This window comes from Spinacia oleracea, chromosome 5 (genome assembly GCF_020520425.1).
Source record: "Spinacia oleracea cultivar Varoflay chromosome 5, BTI_SOV_V1, whole genome shotgun sequence".
Taxonomy (NCBI): Eukaryota; Viridiplantae; Streptophyta; class Magnoliopsida; order Caryophyllales; family Amaranthaceae; genus Spinacia; species Spinacia oleracea.
The window spans coordinates 63235781-63252215 of NC_079491.1; the positions used below are offsets into that span (position 1 = coordinate 63235781).

The window sequence follows — 16435 nt, forward strand, 5'->3', positions numbered from 1 at the left end:
TGGCTAACCTCGAGTTCTAGCTTTGTCAAAACCATTAGCCTCCAACTACGAAACCTAACCCCTAGGAGCATCATCCAAACCTCATGCATCTAAAAATCGCCGATTTAGGGTCTTCTAGGAGTGCCACTCTATTTTATTCAAAACCCCTAGATACGCCTCACGCACAAATGCCAAATTCAAATTCCAATCCAACGACGTTATAATGCCGGATTTTCGAGTCAAAATTCCAAATGCCAAATTCAAATTCCAATCCAACGACGTTATAATGCCGGATTTTCGAGTAAAACTACCAAATCCAAATTTCAAAAACTAAATCCAACGGCGTTATAATGCCGTGTTTTCAAAATTCCAAATTCAAGTCTCAAAAATCAAAATGGCGTCGTAATGCCGGATTTTCAAATTCCAAGTTGCAACTCTAAGTCCTATAACCAAAACCTCAAATTCAAATCTATGATGGCTTGACGCAGGATTTCCAATTCAAACTTTCAAGCCCCAAACTCTATGTTCAAAGTCTCGAGTCCAAATCCATGATGGAGTAATGACGGATTCTCAAGTGTCAAACCTCTAATCAATACCCTTCAAAATCAAGTTCTAAATCCAACTTCAAAAGCCTCAAACCTATGACGACATAATGCTGGACTTTCAAGTCCAAACATTCCAAATTCTTCAAATTCCAAATTCAAAGCCGCATCTTCTATACAAAACTTCCCTTGTCAAATTCCAAATTCAACTTTCAACTCATACTCAAGTGTCAAAGTTCAATGTTCAAACTACAAAAATTCTTGTCTACCATTATTCTCAAATACCAATCCCAAAACGAATCCAATGGGTTGAAATCTCCCTAAAATAGTTCCAACGGGTTGCAAATCCTGGAACAAGTTTCCAATCTTTCCAACGGGTTGAAAATCCCTAGAAATAATACAAATTTCAATTTCACTTTCAACGGGTTGAAAATCCCTAGAAATAATACAAAATTCAATTTCCCTTTCGATCGGGTTGAAATTCTCTATAAACAATACAAGATTCAATCTCCAATGGGTTGAAAGTCCCTTGAAATAATACAAACTCGATTTCCCAAATTCCAATGGGTTGAAATTCCCCTAAAATATTTCAAATTCTATCCCGGGTTGAAATTCCCTTGAAATACTCCAAGTTGTAATACCGCGTTGAAATTCCCTTGAAATCCTCCGAGTTCTAATACCGGGTTGAAAGTCCCTTGAAATAATACAAATTCAATTTCTAAAATTCCAATGGGTTGAAATTGTTGAAATTTCTCATTGGGAAACACAAAGGAAAAAGAGAGTGAAAAATAAGAGAGTCCCACATGGAAAAATCTCTTCATATTCTCCTTGTTTATTAATTGGGGAATGGGTGTAACTCTTGTTTAAGAAAGTGTGAGAGTGGAATGGTTGGACACATATCACACATGCGCGCGCGTCGGGCTCGGGCCTTGGGCCTTGGTACTTGGGCTCTTGGGCTCTTGGGATCTTGGAAATGCGGTTCACGTAACCGTTGGATTAATTACCATTAATTACGGCCGTTACAATATTCAATATTTCTGACCATTTTTTGCTGTTGCAATCTTCATTAACTCAACCGTTTTTTTCTGGTGGGTTGCTTTCCTTCTGATTACTTAAATCAGAATTTCGGATTCCTTCAAACACACAGAAAATCATTTACACAAAATTTCTCTCGGTTTTGGGCATACATTGTGACTCCATCTGTCTTTGTGAGTGCACACAACGTCGGAGTTGCGCTAATCCTGGAGGGCGACCGCATTCTGTTCTACTGCACCGCGAGGTAGCGCGGAATCGTCTTTTAGGACAGTGGGTGTCCGCGACGCAACAATTGTTCTTCGTTCAGTTCATCGAATCAGATAAGTTTGTTCAAATTTTTGGTTTAATCGCAACAATCTAAAAGACGATTATTATGGCTTTGACTTCGAAATTCATGATTCGTGATATGTCTAAGTTTTTTGTTCTTTTGGCAAAAAGAGATTATATTGATTTACCAAAAGATACAAAAACACCATGTCCACACACCTCCTTACAACAGCAACAAAGCAACAACAAAACAACTAATACAAGAGGAACTACTGTCTACAAGCTACACAGAAGAGAATCCTGTTAGCAACCACCTTGGGAGTGTCCACCTTTCTAGAGAAAATTTGGGAGTTTCTTTGCAACCAAATCCCATAGACAGTCTCAATGAAAGCCATAGCATAGGTAGCACCAGTCTTCCTTGAGCGCCTACTCTTCTTAACTGCCAAATCCACTTCTTCATGCCACTGTAAACCACTTCTGTGAATTCCCATGTCATTCAGAACCAACTGCCAAACTTCAGAAGAATACTTGCAAGAGAAGAATAGATGATTCAGATCCTCATCATACTGCTGACATAGCTCACAAGTACTAACAACACTAACATTCCATTTGATCAGCCTATCTTTGGTAGCAAGCCTATTTTGGACTACTAACCACACAACAAATGTACTCTTAGGGCTAGCCTTACTGTTACAGACCAATCTTTTCCAGGGCACCTGAACACCACTCTGATGCAGATGTTTATAAGCTTTATGAATCTTGAATTTACCAGCTATCACAAACTGACTTCCATCCCCAACTTGCAGCAACAACTCCCTTTGATGCCAAATTTTCCTCATTGACCAAGTAAGGCCATTAGGAACTGGCATGGTCCAGAAATCTCTCTGCTGTATATAGTAGGTATGCATCCATTTAACCCAAAGCCTATCCTGCTTCATAGATAAAGCCCAACAATGTTTCAGCACAGCAGCCTTGTTCCAAGTAATGAGATCCTTCAAGTTCCAACCACCACAAGTCTTGGGAAGACAGAGATTTTCCCAAGCAACAGGAGCCTTCTTGGACCCAACTTCATTGCTTGTCCATAAGAAACTCCTACACAACCTCTGAATTTCTTTCATAACCTTTTTAGGCATCACAAAAATTTGGCACCAATACAGTTGGACACCCAACAAAGCAGACTTGATAAGTTGCAGCCTACCACCATAAGAGAGAAATCTAGCAGACCACCCTTTAATTCTTGTAACTGTTTTCTCAATGAGAGGTTTGCATTCATTGTAGCTTAGTTTCCTGGTTGTGAGGGTTACACCCAAATATCTAATTGGGAAAGTACCTTTAGCAATCCCCAAGAGAGCAACTAACTGATCCCCCATCTGATCATTAACCCCTGCAAGATATACTTCACTTTTATGAAGATTAGCCTCCAACCCAGAAGCTCTTGAGAACTGAGTGAAAGCAGCAAATAAAACTGACACAGAAGGGATATCAGCTCTAGAAAAGAGCAGCAAATCATCTGCAAACATCATATGGGTTAAATCAACTCTCTTACATCTAGGATGAAACTTAAAGGCTTTGTTCTTGGTGAGCTCAGCTAAGCATCTTGACAGATACTCCATCCCTATAGCAAAAAGATAAGGAGACATTGGATCTCCTTGTCTTAAGCCTTTTTTGGCAGAAATAGGAGGAGAAGGGATGCCATTAATCAAAATAGAATATGAAACTGTATTCAAACATTGCATCACCCAACCAATGAATTTAGTTGGGAAGCCCAACTCAGCAAGCATACTTTGTAAGAAAGACCACTCCAAAGAATCATAAGCTTTCTTCATATCCACCTTCAACATACACCTAGGGGAAATATTCTTTCTGGTGTAACACTTTACCAACTCACAAGCCAATAAGATATTATCTGAAATGTTCCTACCAGGAATGAAACTAGCTTGGGATGGACTGATAACATCACCAATCAGCTTCTGCATTCTAGAAGTAATAATCTTAGAGACAATTTTATATACAACTGAACAGCAAGCAATGGGCCTGAAGTCTTTAATATTTGAAGCATTCTGCACTTTTGGAATGAGGGTAACAGAGGTGTTATTAACCTGTTTTGGCATAACTCCAGTAATAAAGAACTCTTGTACAGCCCTGTACACATCAGTTTTAACAACTCCCCAAACCCTCAAAAAGAAAAGGCTATTAAAGCCATCCACTCCTGGAGCCTTATTAGGATCAATTCCTTTAAATGCAGCATCAATCTCACTTTCTGTAGCAGGTTGAATCAAAGCATCAGCATCATTAGGAGACAATTGTTTACCCTTCCTGACTATATTCACATCAATCCCAGTTAAGAAAGGAGCAGCAGTGCCAATCAACCCTTTATAAAACTGACAGATCTCACCCTTGATTTCATCCATAGTTGTTAGTTTTTTACCAGTACTATCATACAACACATCTATGATGTTTCTGGATTGCCTTTCCTTCATTGCACTAAAGAAGAATTTTGTATTGGAGTCACCAGCCTGCAACCATTGAATTCTGGATTTCTGCCTATAAGCAGATTCCTGCACATGAAGGAACTTTTTCAGCTTTTCAGTACACTCCTTCTCTTTCCCTTGTAACAATGCATCTATGAAGCTGTTAGCCAGCTGAGTTTGAACAAGACTCAACTCAGCTCTAATGTGTTCAATTCTTTCTTCCAACTTTGCAAATTCCTGCTGATGAAGTTGTTTAAGACCTTGTTTAATCACCTTAAGCTTAGCCCACACCTGAGCAAGCCCCTTCCCATTTCCATGAATATTAGTGCTCCACCCATCTTGGACAGTCTGCAAGAATTTAGGATGCTCTGCCATATAGTTGAAAAACTTAAATGGCCTTCCTCCTGTAGTAACATTGATATTGCAAGACAATAAAAGAGGGGAATGGTCTGAAAGACCAGGATTCAGATAATCAACAATTGCATCAGTGAAAGTGAGGTGCCAGCTTGCATTTCCCAATGCTCTGTCAATTCTAGAGCTAATTCTCATATCACCCTGCCCCTTATTACTCCAAGAATAGAAATGACCACAAGTTTTCAATTCAGCCAAAGCAGCAACATCAATACAATCTTCAAAATCTCTAGTTTCAGTGGCAGAAACAATACTACCATTAAGTCTGTCATCAGAGTTAAGAATGGAATTAAAATCACCCATAATCAGCCATGGAGTTGTAATCACAGAACTAAGAGCCCTCACATCATTCTAGAGAGATTTCCTAGTATCAATTGTATGCAAGCCATAAACTGGAGTGAAAAAATCACTAAATTGCCCACTTTTTGCTGCAACAAAAGTGTGTATCATCTGCTCAGTTTTCTGCAGAATCTACACTGTCACCACAGCATGTTTCCACCCTAGACAAATTCTCCCCCTAGGTGAGTGTGAATAGTTGAAATCCCACTTCCATACAGAACCAAACTCCTTCAGTAGCTTATTACAGTTTCCCTCTTTTATTTTAGTTTCAATTAAAGCCACTACAACTACTTTATTCTCAGCTAGGAACTTCTTTATTTCCCCTATTTTGCTGGGGTCATTCATCCCCCTCACATTCCAAGTGCAAATATTCATGGTGGAATATGTGAAGGAGCCCCTATTTCACCACCATCTTCACCAGCATATCCAACCTGAGCCAAACCAGTGTTATGCACAGGACTGCTAGTCACCTTTCTTCTTCTTGATACTACCCTCCATCCATCATCTTGAATAGGAGCTTTTGGAGTAATGACTGAGTCCATAGAAGTATCCATCTCATTACTAGTCTCATCTTCCACCATGACATTCACAGACTCACTAGCCTGCTTAGGTTCTTCAACAACAACCACCTGCTTTGGAACCCAAACTTTTTGCACCTTCTTCTGAGCATGAGCAGCAGGAACAAGTCTGGTAGTGTTCTTCTTATCTTTGCCACAAACATGTCCTATCATCTTGCAAGTAGGGCAGAATGGTGGCAACCAATCATAGTCTACTTGTTGCTTGAAGGTCTTACCAGTTGGATCCTTTAGCATGAAATTTCTAGGCAAGCTCTTTGTGACATCTATTTCAATAAGTATTCGAGCAAAAGAAATTCTCTGCTGACAAGTGGTACACTCATCAGCAAAGAGAGGCACACCAAGCAAACTTCCTATTCTACTCAAAGATCCAGGTCCCCAACAGTTTAAAGGAAGATTAGGGAATCTGACCCAAATTGGCACAACTCTTAACACTTCAGCCTGAAAATTAAACTCTGGTGACCAGGGCTTAACAATTACTGGTTTACCAAAGAAAGAATGAGGTCCAGCCATCAAGATTGAGTCCCTTTCTTTCTTAGAGGCAAATTTGATAACAAAATAGCCCTCCTCGTGAAGCAGCACCTGGGGTTTTGAAACAATATTCCAATCCTTCTCAACAAACCTAATAACAGCCCCAATCGACGGTCTATCCCCCACCACATACATAATGACTGCAGATTCCCATATTACTGACATTTCATCTAAATCAGCTTGTTCAAGCATAGCAATAGGGAACCATCACACACAGTAGGAGCAATGAATGAAAGAGAGACACCTTTAGCAGTAAGGGGTTTGGGTTTAAAAAAAATTACCCGAGGTTGTTTTGGCACACCATTACCACCTTCTTGAGATTGTTGAGGCTGCACCCATTCTCCTTCATCCTGCTCAACATTTCGGGTATGCTCTGTTTCCTGGGTGGAGATGACACCACCCTCACCAAGGGTTTCCGTACCATTTCTCAAACCCAGAACAACGTTAACAGTTTTCATCATTTCATGTACCTTCTCAAGCGCAACACCACCCAAAACACCTCTCCATTGCACCTCCTCCAAAGATCTTGGAATCTGAAGTGGTTCCATCTGGGTTTCCATGGGCTGGATAGGAGTGAAGTTAATCGCCTTATGATAGGCCGCAATAGCTTCCTGAGTGTGTGGGGAAGGAGGTACATTGCTTGGATGCGACGGAAATGCTGAGATGTTCACCGACGACACACGAGCTTCATCGACATTAATGGGTGTCACATTTCGCAACTGATGCTGATTCTTCGGGCGAGATAACACTGTGTGAAGAATGGTAGAGGCCTCTTCATTAACCTCTCGAATTTCATGCTTCTGGATCTTCTTCTTCCTCGTCATTGCAGTGGGGTGCGCACGTTAGCAGTGAACCTTAACGTGCACTCACCATGGCAAGGAGTTTCCTTTTATGATAGAAGGAAGTTGATTTGGTGGAAGTTAGTACTTAGCAGTGGGAAGGAAAAGGTGGAATATCGTTTTGTTCTAATATGTCTAAGTTAGAACCTCTTGATGGCAAGAATTATAAATGTTGGGCTGTTAGGATGCGATTTTATTTAGAATAAATTGAGATTGCTTATGTGCTTGGTGATGTTGTCGAACCTGATGATGAAACTGAATTGCATGATTTTGAGTTGAAATTTGCTAAAGACGATAGGACATGTAAGGGCATGTTGCTGCATCATATGTCGAATGCATTGCTTAGTATCTATATGGGGTTTGGTCATGCTAGGGATATTTGGGATGCATTAGAAAAGAAGTATGGAACTGGTGATGCTGGTACTAAACGTTATTGTGTTAGTAAGTGGTTAGGCTTTCAAGTTCAAGATGATAAACCAATTATTGATCAGATTCATGCTTATAAGAATATTTGCATTGCTATGGCTACCGAGGGTTTGAGTATTTGTGATATAACTCTTGCTATTTTGTTAATTGAGAAACTGCCACCCTCTTGGAAAGATTTTTGTAATCAGTTAATGCATAATAAAAAGGACCTTACCTTAGAGGAGCTTGTAGGTCACCTGAAAATTGAGGAGGAAAATCGTATTAAGGATAAGGGTCAATCTGTGTTTTCTGGTTCGGCTAAGGCTAATCTTGTAGAACCTAAGCCTAATGCATATTCTGATAAGTTGAAGGGAAAGGGCAGTCCTTTCAAGCCTCAAGGGAAACCAATGAAGTATAAGTTCAAGGGGAAATGCTTTGAATGTGGGAAAACTGGTCACAAGTCTGTGGATTGCAGATCCAAGAAGAAGCTGACCAGAACCAAGCCAATCTTGCTGATGCTAATGAAGTTTCTGATCCTAACCATTTTGTTGGTGTTGTTTCAGAAGCTAACTTGACAGGTAATGTTGCTGAATGGATCGTTCATACTGGAGCAACCAGACACATCTGCACCAACAAAGACATGTTCACTACCTACGAAAAAAGTGATGGTGAAAATGTCTTCATTGGTAATTCAGCTTCTGCAACCGTTCAAGGAAAAGGGAAGATCGTTCTCACTCTTACCTCTGGAAAACTTATTACTCTTACCAATGTGTTGCATGTTCCAGAAATGCGTAGGAACCTGATTTCTGGTAGCTTGCTAATGAAGGCTGGATTGAAGCTTTCATTTGATTCTGATAGGCTTGTTATTACTCACAATGGGGAATTTGTGGGAAAGGGTTTCTGTAATGGGGGTTTATTTACTCTTGATGTCAAACTTGAAATTATGAATAAGAATGCTAGTACTTCTTCTGTTTATATTGTTGAGTCTATTGATTTATGGCATGCAAGGTTGGGTCATCTCAACATTGCTTCAATTAAGAAGCTTAAAAAACTTAACTTGATTCCCAGATTTTCTAAAACTGATTTTGCAAAATGTGAAGTATGTGTTGAGGCCAAGTTTGCAAAGAAGCCATTTAAATCAATAGATAGACAAAATGAAGTACTAGAGCTTGTTCATAGTGACTTGGGGGATTTTAAAAATTATGAGAGCAGGGGTGGTAAAACGTATTATATTACTTTTGTTGGTGACTGCTCAAGATTTACCATGGTTTATCTTCTCAGGTCAAAAGATGAAGCTGAGGAAATGTTCCTCAAATACAAGGCCGAAGTGGAGAACCAACTTGATAGGAAGATCAAGAGACTTAGGAGTGATAGGGGTGGTGAGTATGACCCTAACACTCTTAAAGAATTTTGTGAGCAGAATGGGATCATTCATGAGACAACGGCTCCCTACACACCCGAGCAGAACGGGATTGCTGAAAGGAAGAATAGAACATTGAAGAACATGATGAATTCTATGCTTATTAGTTCTGGGTTTTCTAATAATATGTGGGGGGAAGCTATATTACCTGCTTGTCATGTTTTGAACAGGGTACCTCACAAGAAGTTAGACAAGACTCCATATGAAATATGGAAGGGTCGTGCACCTAACCTAAGTTACTTGAAAGTGTGGGGGTGTCTAGCAAAGGTGGCTATACCCAGCTTCAAAAGGGACAAGATTGGTCCTAAAACTGCTGATTGTATTTTCATTGGTTATGCTTACCAAAGTGCTGCAGATCGCTTTCTTGTTAAGGGTGCTAACAATTCTTATGCAGGTGGTAACATCATTGAGGCAAGAGATTCCGAGTTTTTTGAAACTGTATTTCCTTTGAAAATATCTTGTATCAATGATGTGCCTTCTTCTAGCACTTCTTCCAGTATGCATGTTGCTGCTCCTCCCACCTCTAATGTGATTTCTGAATTGGAGCCAAGGAGGAGCAAGAGGGCAAGAAAGGAAACTAGTTATGGTGATGATTTTATTACTACTTTCTTAACTGAACCTTACTTGATTGATGATGATTTTGTCTATGTCTTTATTTTGGTAGATGATCCTAGGACCTATGAAGAGGCTATGAAATATGTTGATGCAGTGTTTTGGAAAGAGGCAATAGATAGTGAACATCAGTCAATCCTAAGTAACAATACTTGGGAGTTGGTTGATTTGCCTAGGGGTTGCAAGCCCATTACTTGTAAATGGATCTTTAGGAAAAAATTGAAATCCACTGGATCCATTGACAAGTATAAGGCTAGAATTGTGGTAAGCGGATTCACCCAAAGGCATGGTATTGATTATTTTGATACTTGCTCTCCTGTCACTAAAATTGCTACTATTAGAACTTTGATTGCTCTTGCTTGCATTCATGATATTGTTGTGCATCAAATGGATGTTAAAACTGCATTTTTAAATGGGAATTTGGATGAGGAAATTTACATGGTTCAACCAGAAGGGTTTGTTGTTCCTGGTCAACAGAATAAGGTTTGTAAATTAGTCAAGTCTTTGTATGGGCTTAAGCAAGCTCCAAAACAATGGCATGACAAATTTGACAAGACTATGACAGGTAATGGGTTCCATGTAAATGAAGGTGATTCTTGTGTTTACTCTAAGCATGATTTTGATGGTTGTGTGATTATTTGTCTTTATGTGGATGATATGTTAATTTTTGGGACTAACTTAGATCGAGTAAATGAGACAAAAAGTTTTCTAAGTTCTAAATTTGAAATGAAAGATATGGGTGAGGCATATGTTATTTTAGGAGTGAAAATCAAGAGAACTCCAAATGGCAATTATCTTAGCCAAGCTCACTATGTTGAAAAATTACTTAAAAAGTTTAACTCTTTTGACGTCGATCCAGGTAGGACTCCCTATGATCTAAGCATCCACTTAAAGAAAAATAATGGTGATCCTGTTAGCCAATCTGAATATGCTAAGATTATTGGTAGTGTTATGTTTCTAATGAACTACACTAGGCCTAACATTTCTTATTCTGTGAGTAGATTGAGCAGGTACACTCATAACCCAAGTCATGAACATTGGGATGCTTTGAAGAGATTGCTTAGGTACCTTAAGGGTACCATGGATTGGAGTTTGCACTACTCCAAGTGTCCAGGGGTTTTGGAAGGCTATTGTGATGCCAAATGGGTTTCTGGCAATGATGAAATCAACTCTATCAGTGGTTATGTTTTCACCCTACGGGATGGAGCTGTGTCTTGGAAATCTTGTAAACAATCTTGTACTGCTATGTCTGTTAGGTTATGATACATATGAATAAACATAAATCATGCGGAAAAACCATAAGGCCAGGAAACATATTATTTACACATAATCATTTAGCATAATTCAGATGCATACACTTTGTAGCGTGCCCTCCCTAGCTGCGCCCGAACCGAACAAGAACAAGTCTTTAGGACTCCAAGTGTTGTCCCTCCGTAGATAGTCCACAACACGTCCGGATCCGCCGTAAGATTGACCAACTAGAATCGCCCTTAAGGTACTATATATTTTCGGCTAATAGCGCAAGAATATGGCTGATTTTCTACTTAAAAATCTTAGCTTTTTATTGTTTGAATACTTGAAATTTTCTATATAAATTATGAGCCCTTAACTCATATTTATAGGCCATGGAATAAGTAATCGAATCCTACTAGGATACGAATTAACTAAATTAGAATCCTAGTAGAACTCTTATTTAATTAATTTATCTTTTAGGATTAGGAATTTAATTATTAAACAAATCCTATACGCTTTAGGTTTCGTATGTGAACACAAACTCTACACAAGCATGACCCGCAAGCCTGCAGGCCATGCCCGCGCACAGCCCACACGGCAGCTCGGCCCACGTGAGCTACAAGCCCACGCGAGCGCAACAGCACTGCTCGCAGCCCACTGCTCGCAGCTGCGCGCGCAGCCACGGCCTGCTGGGCCTGGCCTTGCGCTGGGCCTGGCGTGGCCTTGGCTGTTCGTGTGGCGCGCTGGCTTGCTGGACGCGGGCCTGGCTTCGTGCTGGGCCTTCGTCTAGCAAGCTCGTCCGATGCTAATTCGTACGATGCGCTTCCGATTAATTTCTCGATTCCGGAATTCATTTCCGATATGAACAATATTTAACATTTCCGATTCTGGAATTAATTTCCGTCTCGAACAAATATTTAATATTTCCGTTTCCGGAATAATTTTCCGATTCCGATAATATTTCCGATTCTGACAATATTTCCGCTTCCGGCAATATTTCCGATTCCGGCAATATTTCCATTTCCGATAATATTTTCCGATACGTACCATGTTTCCGTTTCCGGCAACATCTACGACTTGGATAATATTTATATTTCCGATACGATCCATATTTCCGTTTCCGGCAATATCATCGTTTCCGGAGTATTCATTTCTTGCCTTTGACGATCTCAGCTCCCACTGGAACCAAGATCCGTCGATTCCGAATATCCATAGATGGAGTATTTAATGCCATTAAATACTTGATCCGTTTACGTACTATTTGTGTGACCCTACGGGTTCAGTCAAGAGTAAGCTGTGGATTAATATAATTAATTCCACTTGAACTGAAGCAGCCTCTAGCTAGGCATTCAGCTCACTTGATCTCACTGAATTATTAACTTGTTAATTAATACTGAACCGCATTTATTAGACTTAATATTATATGCATACTTGGACCAAGGGCATTATTTTCTTCAATGTCTACTATGGAATCTGAGTTTATTGCTCTTGAATTGGCAGGTCATGAGGCAGAATGGTTGAGAAATGTGCTTGCAGATATTCCGATGTGGGGGAAGCCAGCTCCTTCAGTTGCACTTCATTGTGATTCGCAAGCGGCTATTGCTGTGGCAAACAACCATGCCTACAATGGGAAGAAAAGGCACATTCATTTGAGGCACAAGGCCGTCAAAGAATTGTTGTCAAGTGGGGTGATATCACTAGACTATGTAAAGTCTGAAATGAACATTGCGGATCCGTTAACGAAAGGCTTGTGTAGAAAACTAGTTTTGGAAACATCAAAAGGGATTGGCCTGAAGCCCATTGAATGAATTGTAAAATAATGAACTCCTACTCACAGAGTTCAAAGGACGACATTATGTTATGATTCAGAAGCACCAAATTTTATTTTTTTGTCCATCCCCTAGATGTTATAATGTGCTTGCTACAATCGGAAAGAGGTTGAGCATAAGGCTCTTAATGAACCCATACCATATGTTTGGTGGTGTGAAGGTAGCTCACACTTGATGGGATTCACCTACTTAGGTGTGGAAGTGTGGCCGCTTCCTATGAGAATTGCGATGTGAACTATTCTCTAGAGCACCTATGAGCATATCCAGGTCGGACGTATGGCCAGTATAAGGTGTCACTTTATTTGGGGAGTCAGAATATCATACATATTCAGTTGCGTGCTTTAAGTGACGAGTTTCTAACTCCCTATCAAGTTCAATACGAAAGTCACTTGGTAGGAAAGAGACCATAGCTTAAATGTCACTAAGTGTTAATTCAAGTCGAAAGACATTGACACCTATTCAATTGTTTTGCTTTGCCCAAAACCAATATTCTTCTCTTTCTTCTTTGTTTTCACATATTTGAATCTGTGGGGGAATGTTGGAAATTCTCATTGGGAAACACAAAGGAAAAAGGGATTGAAAAATAAGAGAGTCCCACATGGAAAAAACTCTTCATATTCTCCTTGTTTATCAATTGGGGAATGGGTGTAACTCTTGTTTAAGAAAGTGTGACAGTGGTATGGGTGGACAAATATCACACACGCGTGCGCGCTGGGCCGGGCTCACGGCCCGAGGCCTTGGGCCTTCGTACTTGGGCTCTTGGTCTCTTGGGAATGCGGTTCGCGAGCGTGGGGTGGGTTTTGTGGGTCAACCCTATTCTTTTTGGTAACTGGACCGTTTTGGTTAAGTCATTGTTACGGGAATCTGTATGGATTACGTAACCGTTGGATTAGTTACCATTAATTACGTTCGTTACAATATTCAATATTTCTGACCGTTTTTTGCTGTTGCAATCTTCATTAACTCGGTCGTTTTTGTCTGTTGGGTTGCTTTCCTTTCTGATTACTTAAATTAGAATTTCGGATTCTTTCAAACACACAGAAAATCATTCACACAAAATTGCTCTTGGTTTTGGGCATACGTTCTGACTCCATCCGTCTTTGTGAGTGCACACAACGTCGGAGTTGCGCTAATCTTGGAGGGCGACCGGATTCTGTTCTACTGCACCGGGAGGTAGCGCTGAATCGTCTTTTAAGATAGTGGGTGTCCACGACGCAACAATTTTTCTTCGTTCAGTTCATCGAATCAGATAAGTTTGTTTTAATTTTTGGTTTAATCGCAACAGAAATTCCCCTAAAATATTTCAAATTCTATCCCGGGTTGAAATTCCCCTAAAATGTTTCAAATTATATCCTGGGTTGAAATTTCCTTATAATATTTAAAATTCTATCCCAGGTTGAAATACCCCTGAAATATTTCAAATTCTATCCCGGGTTGAAATTCCCTTCAAATATTCCTAGTTCTATTGTCGGGTTAAAATTCCCTTTAAATATTCCAAGTCCTAATGCCGGGTTGAAATTCCCTTTAAATATTCCAAGTCCTAATGCCCGGTTGAAATTCCCTTGAAATATTCCAATTTCTATTGTTGGCTCGAAATTCCCTTGAAATATTCCAAATGCTTATTTAAAAGAAGGTAGTATCCACAAAATAAAGAAGCTCCTTTTCAAATATTTCGAACGGGTTGTAAATCCTGTACAAGTACAAATTCCAATACAAAGTTCCAATAGGTTGAAACTCCTCTGAAATATTTCCAATGGGTTGTAAATCGCAAATACAAGTACACATCCAATGGGTTGAAATTCCTCTGAAATAGTTCCAACGGGTTGCAAATCCCGGAATTCCCTCCAAAATAATTCAAATACAAATTTTCGAAAAGGTTGAGATCCCCACAATAGCTACAAATCCAAAAATTCCGAGTTTGGTGGCATGGTGGTTAGAGGTCTTCTAGTTCATAGCATGCATTTTCATTTCATGTGTCCATTGTCTATATCTTTTGTGGTCATGAGCCATGTTTTCTGCATTTGTTCAAGTTCTAAGTGCGCATCAATGTGTCTAGGCTTCAAGAAACGCTTTGGCTTCGGCAACAAAGGGAAAGGTTGGGTCAAGATCTACTAGTCCTTGCATCTCCATCAATTTCAAGCAACAATGGCAACAGTTGAGAAATTCCATGAACTCATGGCTGCAGTGGCCAAAATCAGCACCATGTTCAAAGAGGTTGATACCCGCTTAAGAGCAGACAAAACTGAGCATTCCATGGCAAACATAATAAGGAAATTGAGGGCATGGTGAACAAGATCGCCAACAATGAGCACTACTTTGATACCTCAACCAATGCTGAATTCAAGGGAAAGGTGAGCTTGCCTGAAGAGTTCTCCGCCAATGACATTCCCAAGTTCCAGTCAAGTGACAATCCCAAGTACCATCTTCGAAACTTTCAAGTTGTGATGACCATCAAAGGAGTCGATCCGGAACTCTTTCCCGTCGTCTTCCCCATGTCACTAGAGCCAGTCTACCAAAGGTGGTTCTACTCTCTCACAGACAAATACACTAATACTTGGGAAGGTGTCGCTCAAGCATTCATGAGCCAGTACAAGCCTAACATTGAACTTCAAACCACTCTACGTGAGATGGAAGTGCTCAGACAGGCAGTCAAGAAGGGTTCACCGCCTACCTCAACAAGTGGAGAAAGGTTGCTTACCAAATGGTATCAAGGCCTTCAGAGAAGAAGCTGGTCAAAAAATTCATTGCAAGTCTCCCTCCAAAGTACAGGAATCATATGGCCTACTTGGGCCTCGACACTTTTGAAAGAGCCTACAACATTGGGGTCGATATCGAAGATGACCAAGATAGTGAGGTCGGGAATGACACCGAAGAAGACCCATACAATGATAATCAACTTAATGATGACCCGCAAATCGAGCCAGAGGAAAATGAGACTGATGGTTCCTATACAATGATGATGACTGAAAAGCCACAAGCGCGCAAACTCGAGTCTAGCTCATGATTCTGTGTCTTTTTTTATGTTTTTCTAAGCTTACCCCGCGAGTCTAGCATTAAGGACCTCCCTGTGTGAATTTTCAATTTTCATTCAATAACATGAGCATTTACTACCTAACTTGATCGTATTTACAAAAAAAAAAAAACATGTGTTCAAATTAAAAGATCTTTTCAAAAGGGCTCGAAATTTTACAATTGATTCAAGGCACTGGAACGCCAATGATATACAGCAAGACCAAAACCTTCAAAAATCACCCTTCAAATACAAATTCTGAATTCAATCCCTCTTTTCAAAATCAACCATACAAAAAGCATCACAAAACAACATTACAAAACTACCTTACAAAAAGCCTTTCTATTCAACCTACCTTACCCTATCCTTGGGATGAGGAGAAGAATTACAACATCAAGAATTCAGCATTCAACATTCAAAGTTCAAAGGTGCCAAAGCAGAAGAGGCACACATACAAGATTCAAAGTTGCCGAAAACTGAAGGGGCAAGCATTCAAGATTCAATTTCCAACAATCAAGTTTCAAAGTTCAAAGTTCAAGGATCGAAGTGCCAGAACCTGACACGGAAATATCCAAGATCAAAGAATCAAAATCAAGCTTGGGACGAGAACCTGAACCTCTATCCCATCCATCTTTTAAAACCTAGCTTGGTAACAACCTTCCAAAACTGAATTGAGGTGTCCAATCAAAGGTGTCGGAATCAATTGCAAAATTTCCAAAACCCAGAGCTACGTACGGCCTGATTCCACCATGGATACGTAGGCAACCTCTCGCAAGGCCCGGCCACTTCAATTTCAAAGCCCATTTTCAAAATTCAAAAAAATTAATTTCAAAATTCAAAGATCAAAAAATAAAATTCAAGAACAGATACGTCGCACATGAGGAAAGAATATGATGATTGTGCGCCGCATAAGAAGAAAGAACATGATGCTTATGCA

General features: G+C 39.9%; 1 protein-coding gene across 1 annotated transcript; it reads right to left on the bottom strand.

The window, feature by feature from the left end:
* Window positions 1–5415: 5415 nt before the first annotated feature.
* On the bottom strand, window positions 5416–6315 carry LOC130461558 (uncharacterized). The gene has a single exon (XM_056829705.1). The coding sequence runs from the start codon at window positions 6313–6315 to the stop codon at window positions 5416–5418; it is 900 nt and encodes a 299-aa protein (XP_056685683.1).
* Between the last annotated feature and the right edge of the window lie 10120 nt (window positions 6316–16435).

Excerpts from the sequence above, each read along its gene's own strand:
- LOC130461558 (XM_056829705.1), bottom strand. The coding sequence starts at position 6,315 with ATGTCAGTAATATGGGAATCTGCAGTCATTATGTATGTGGTGGGGGAT.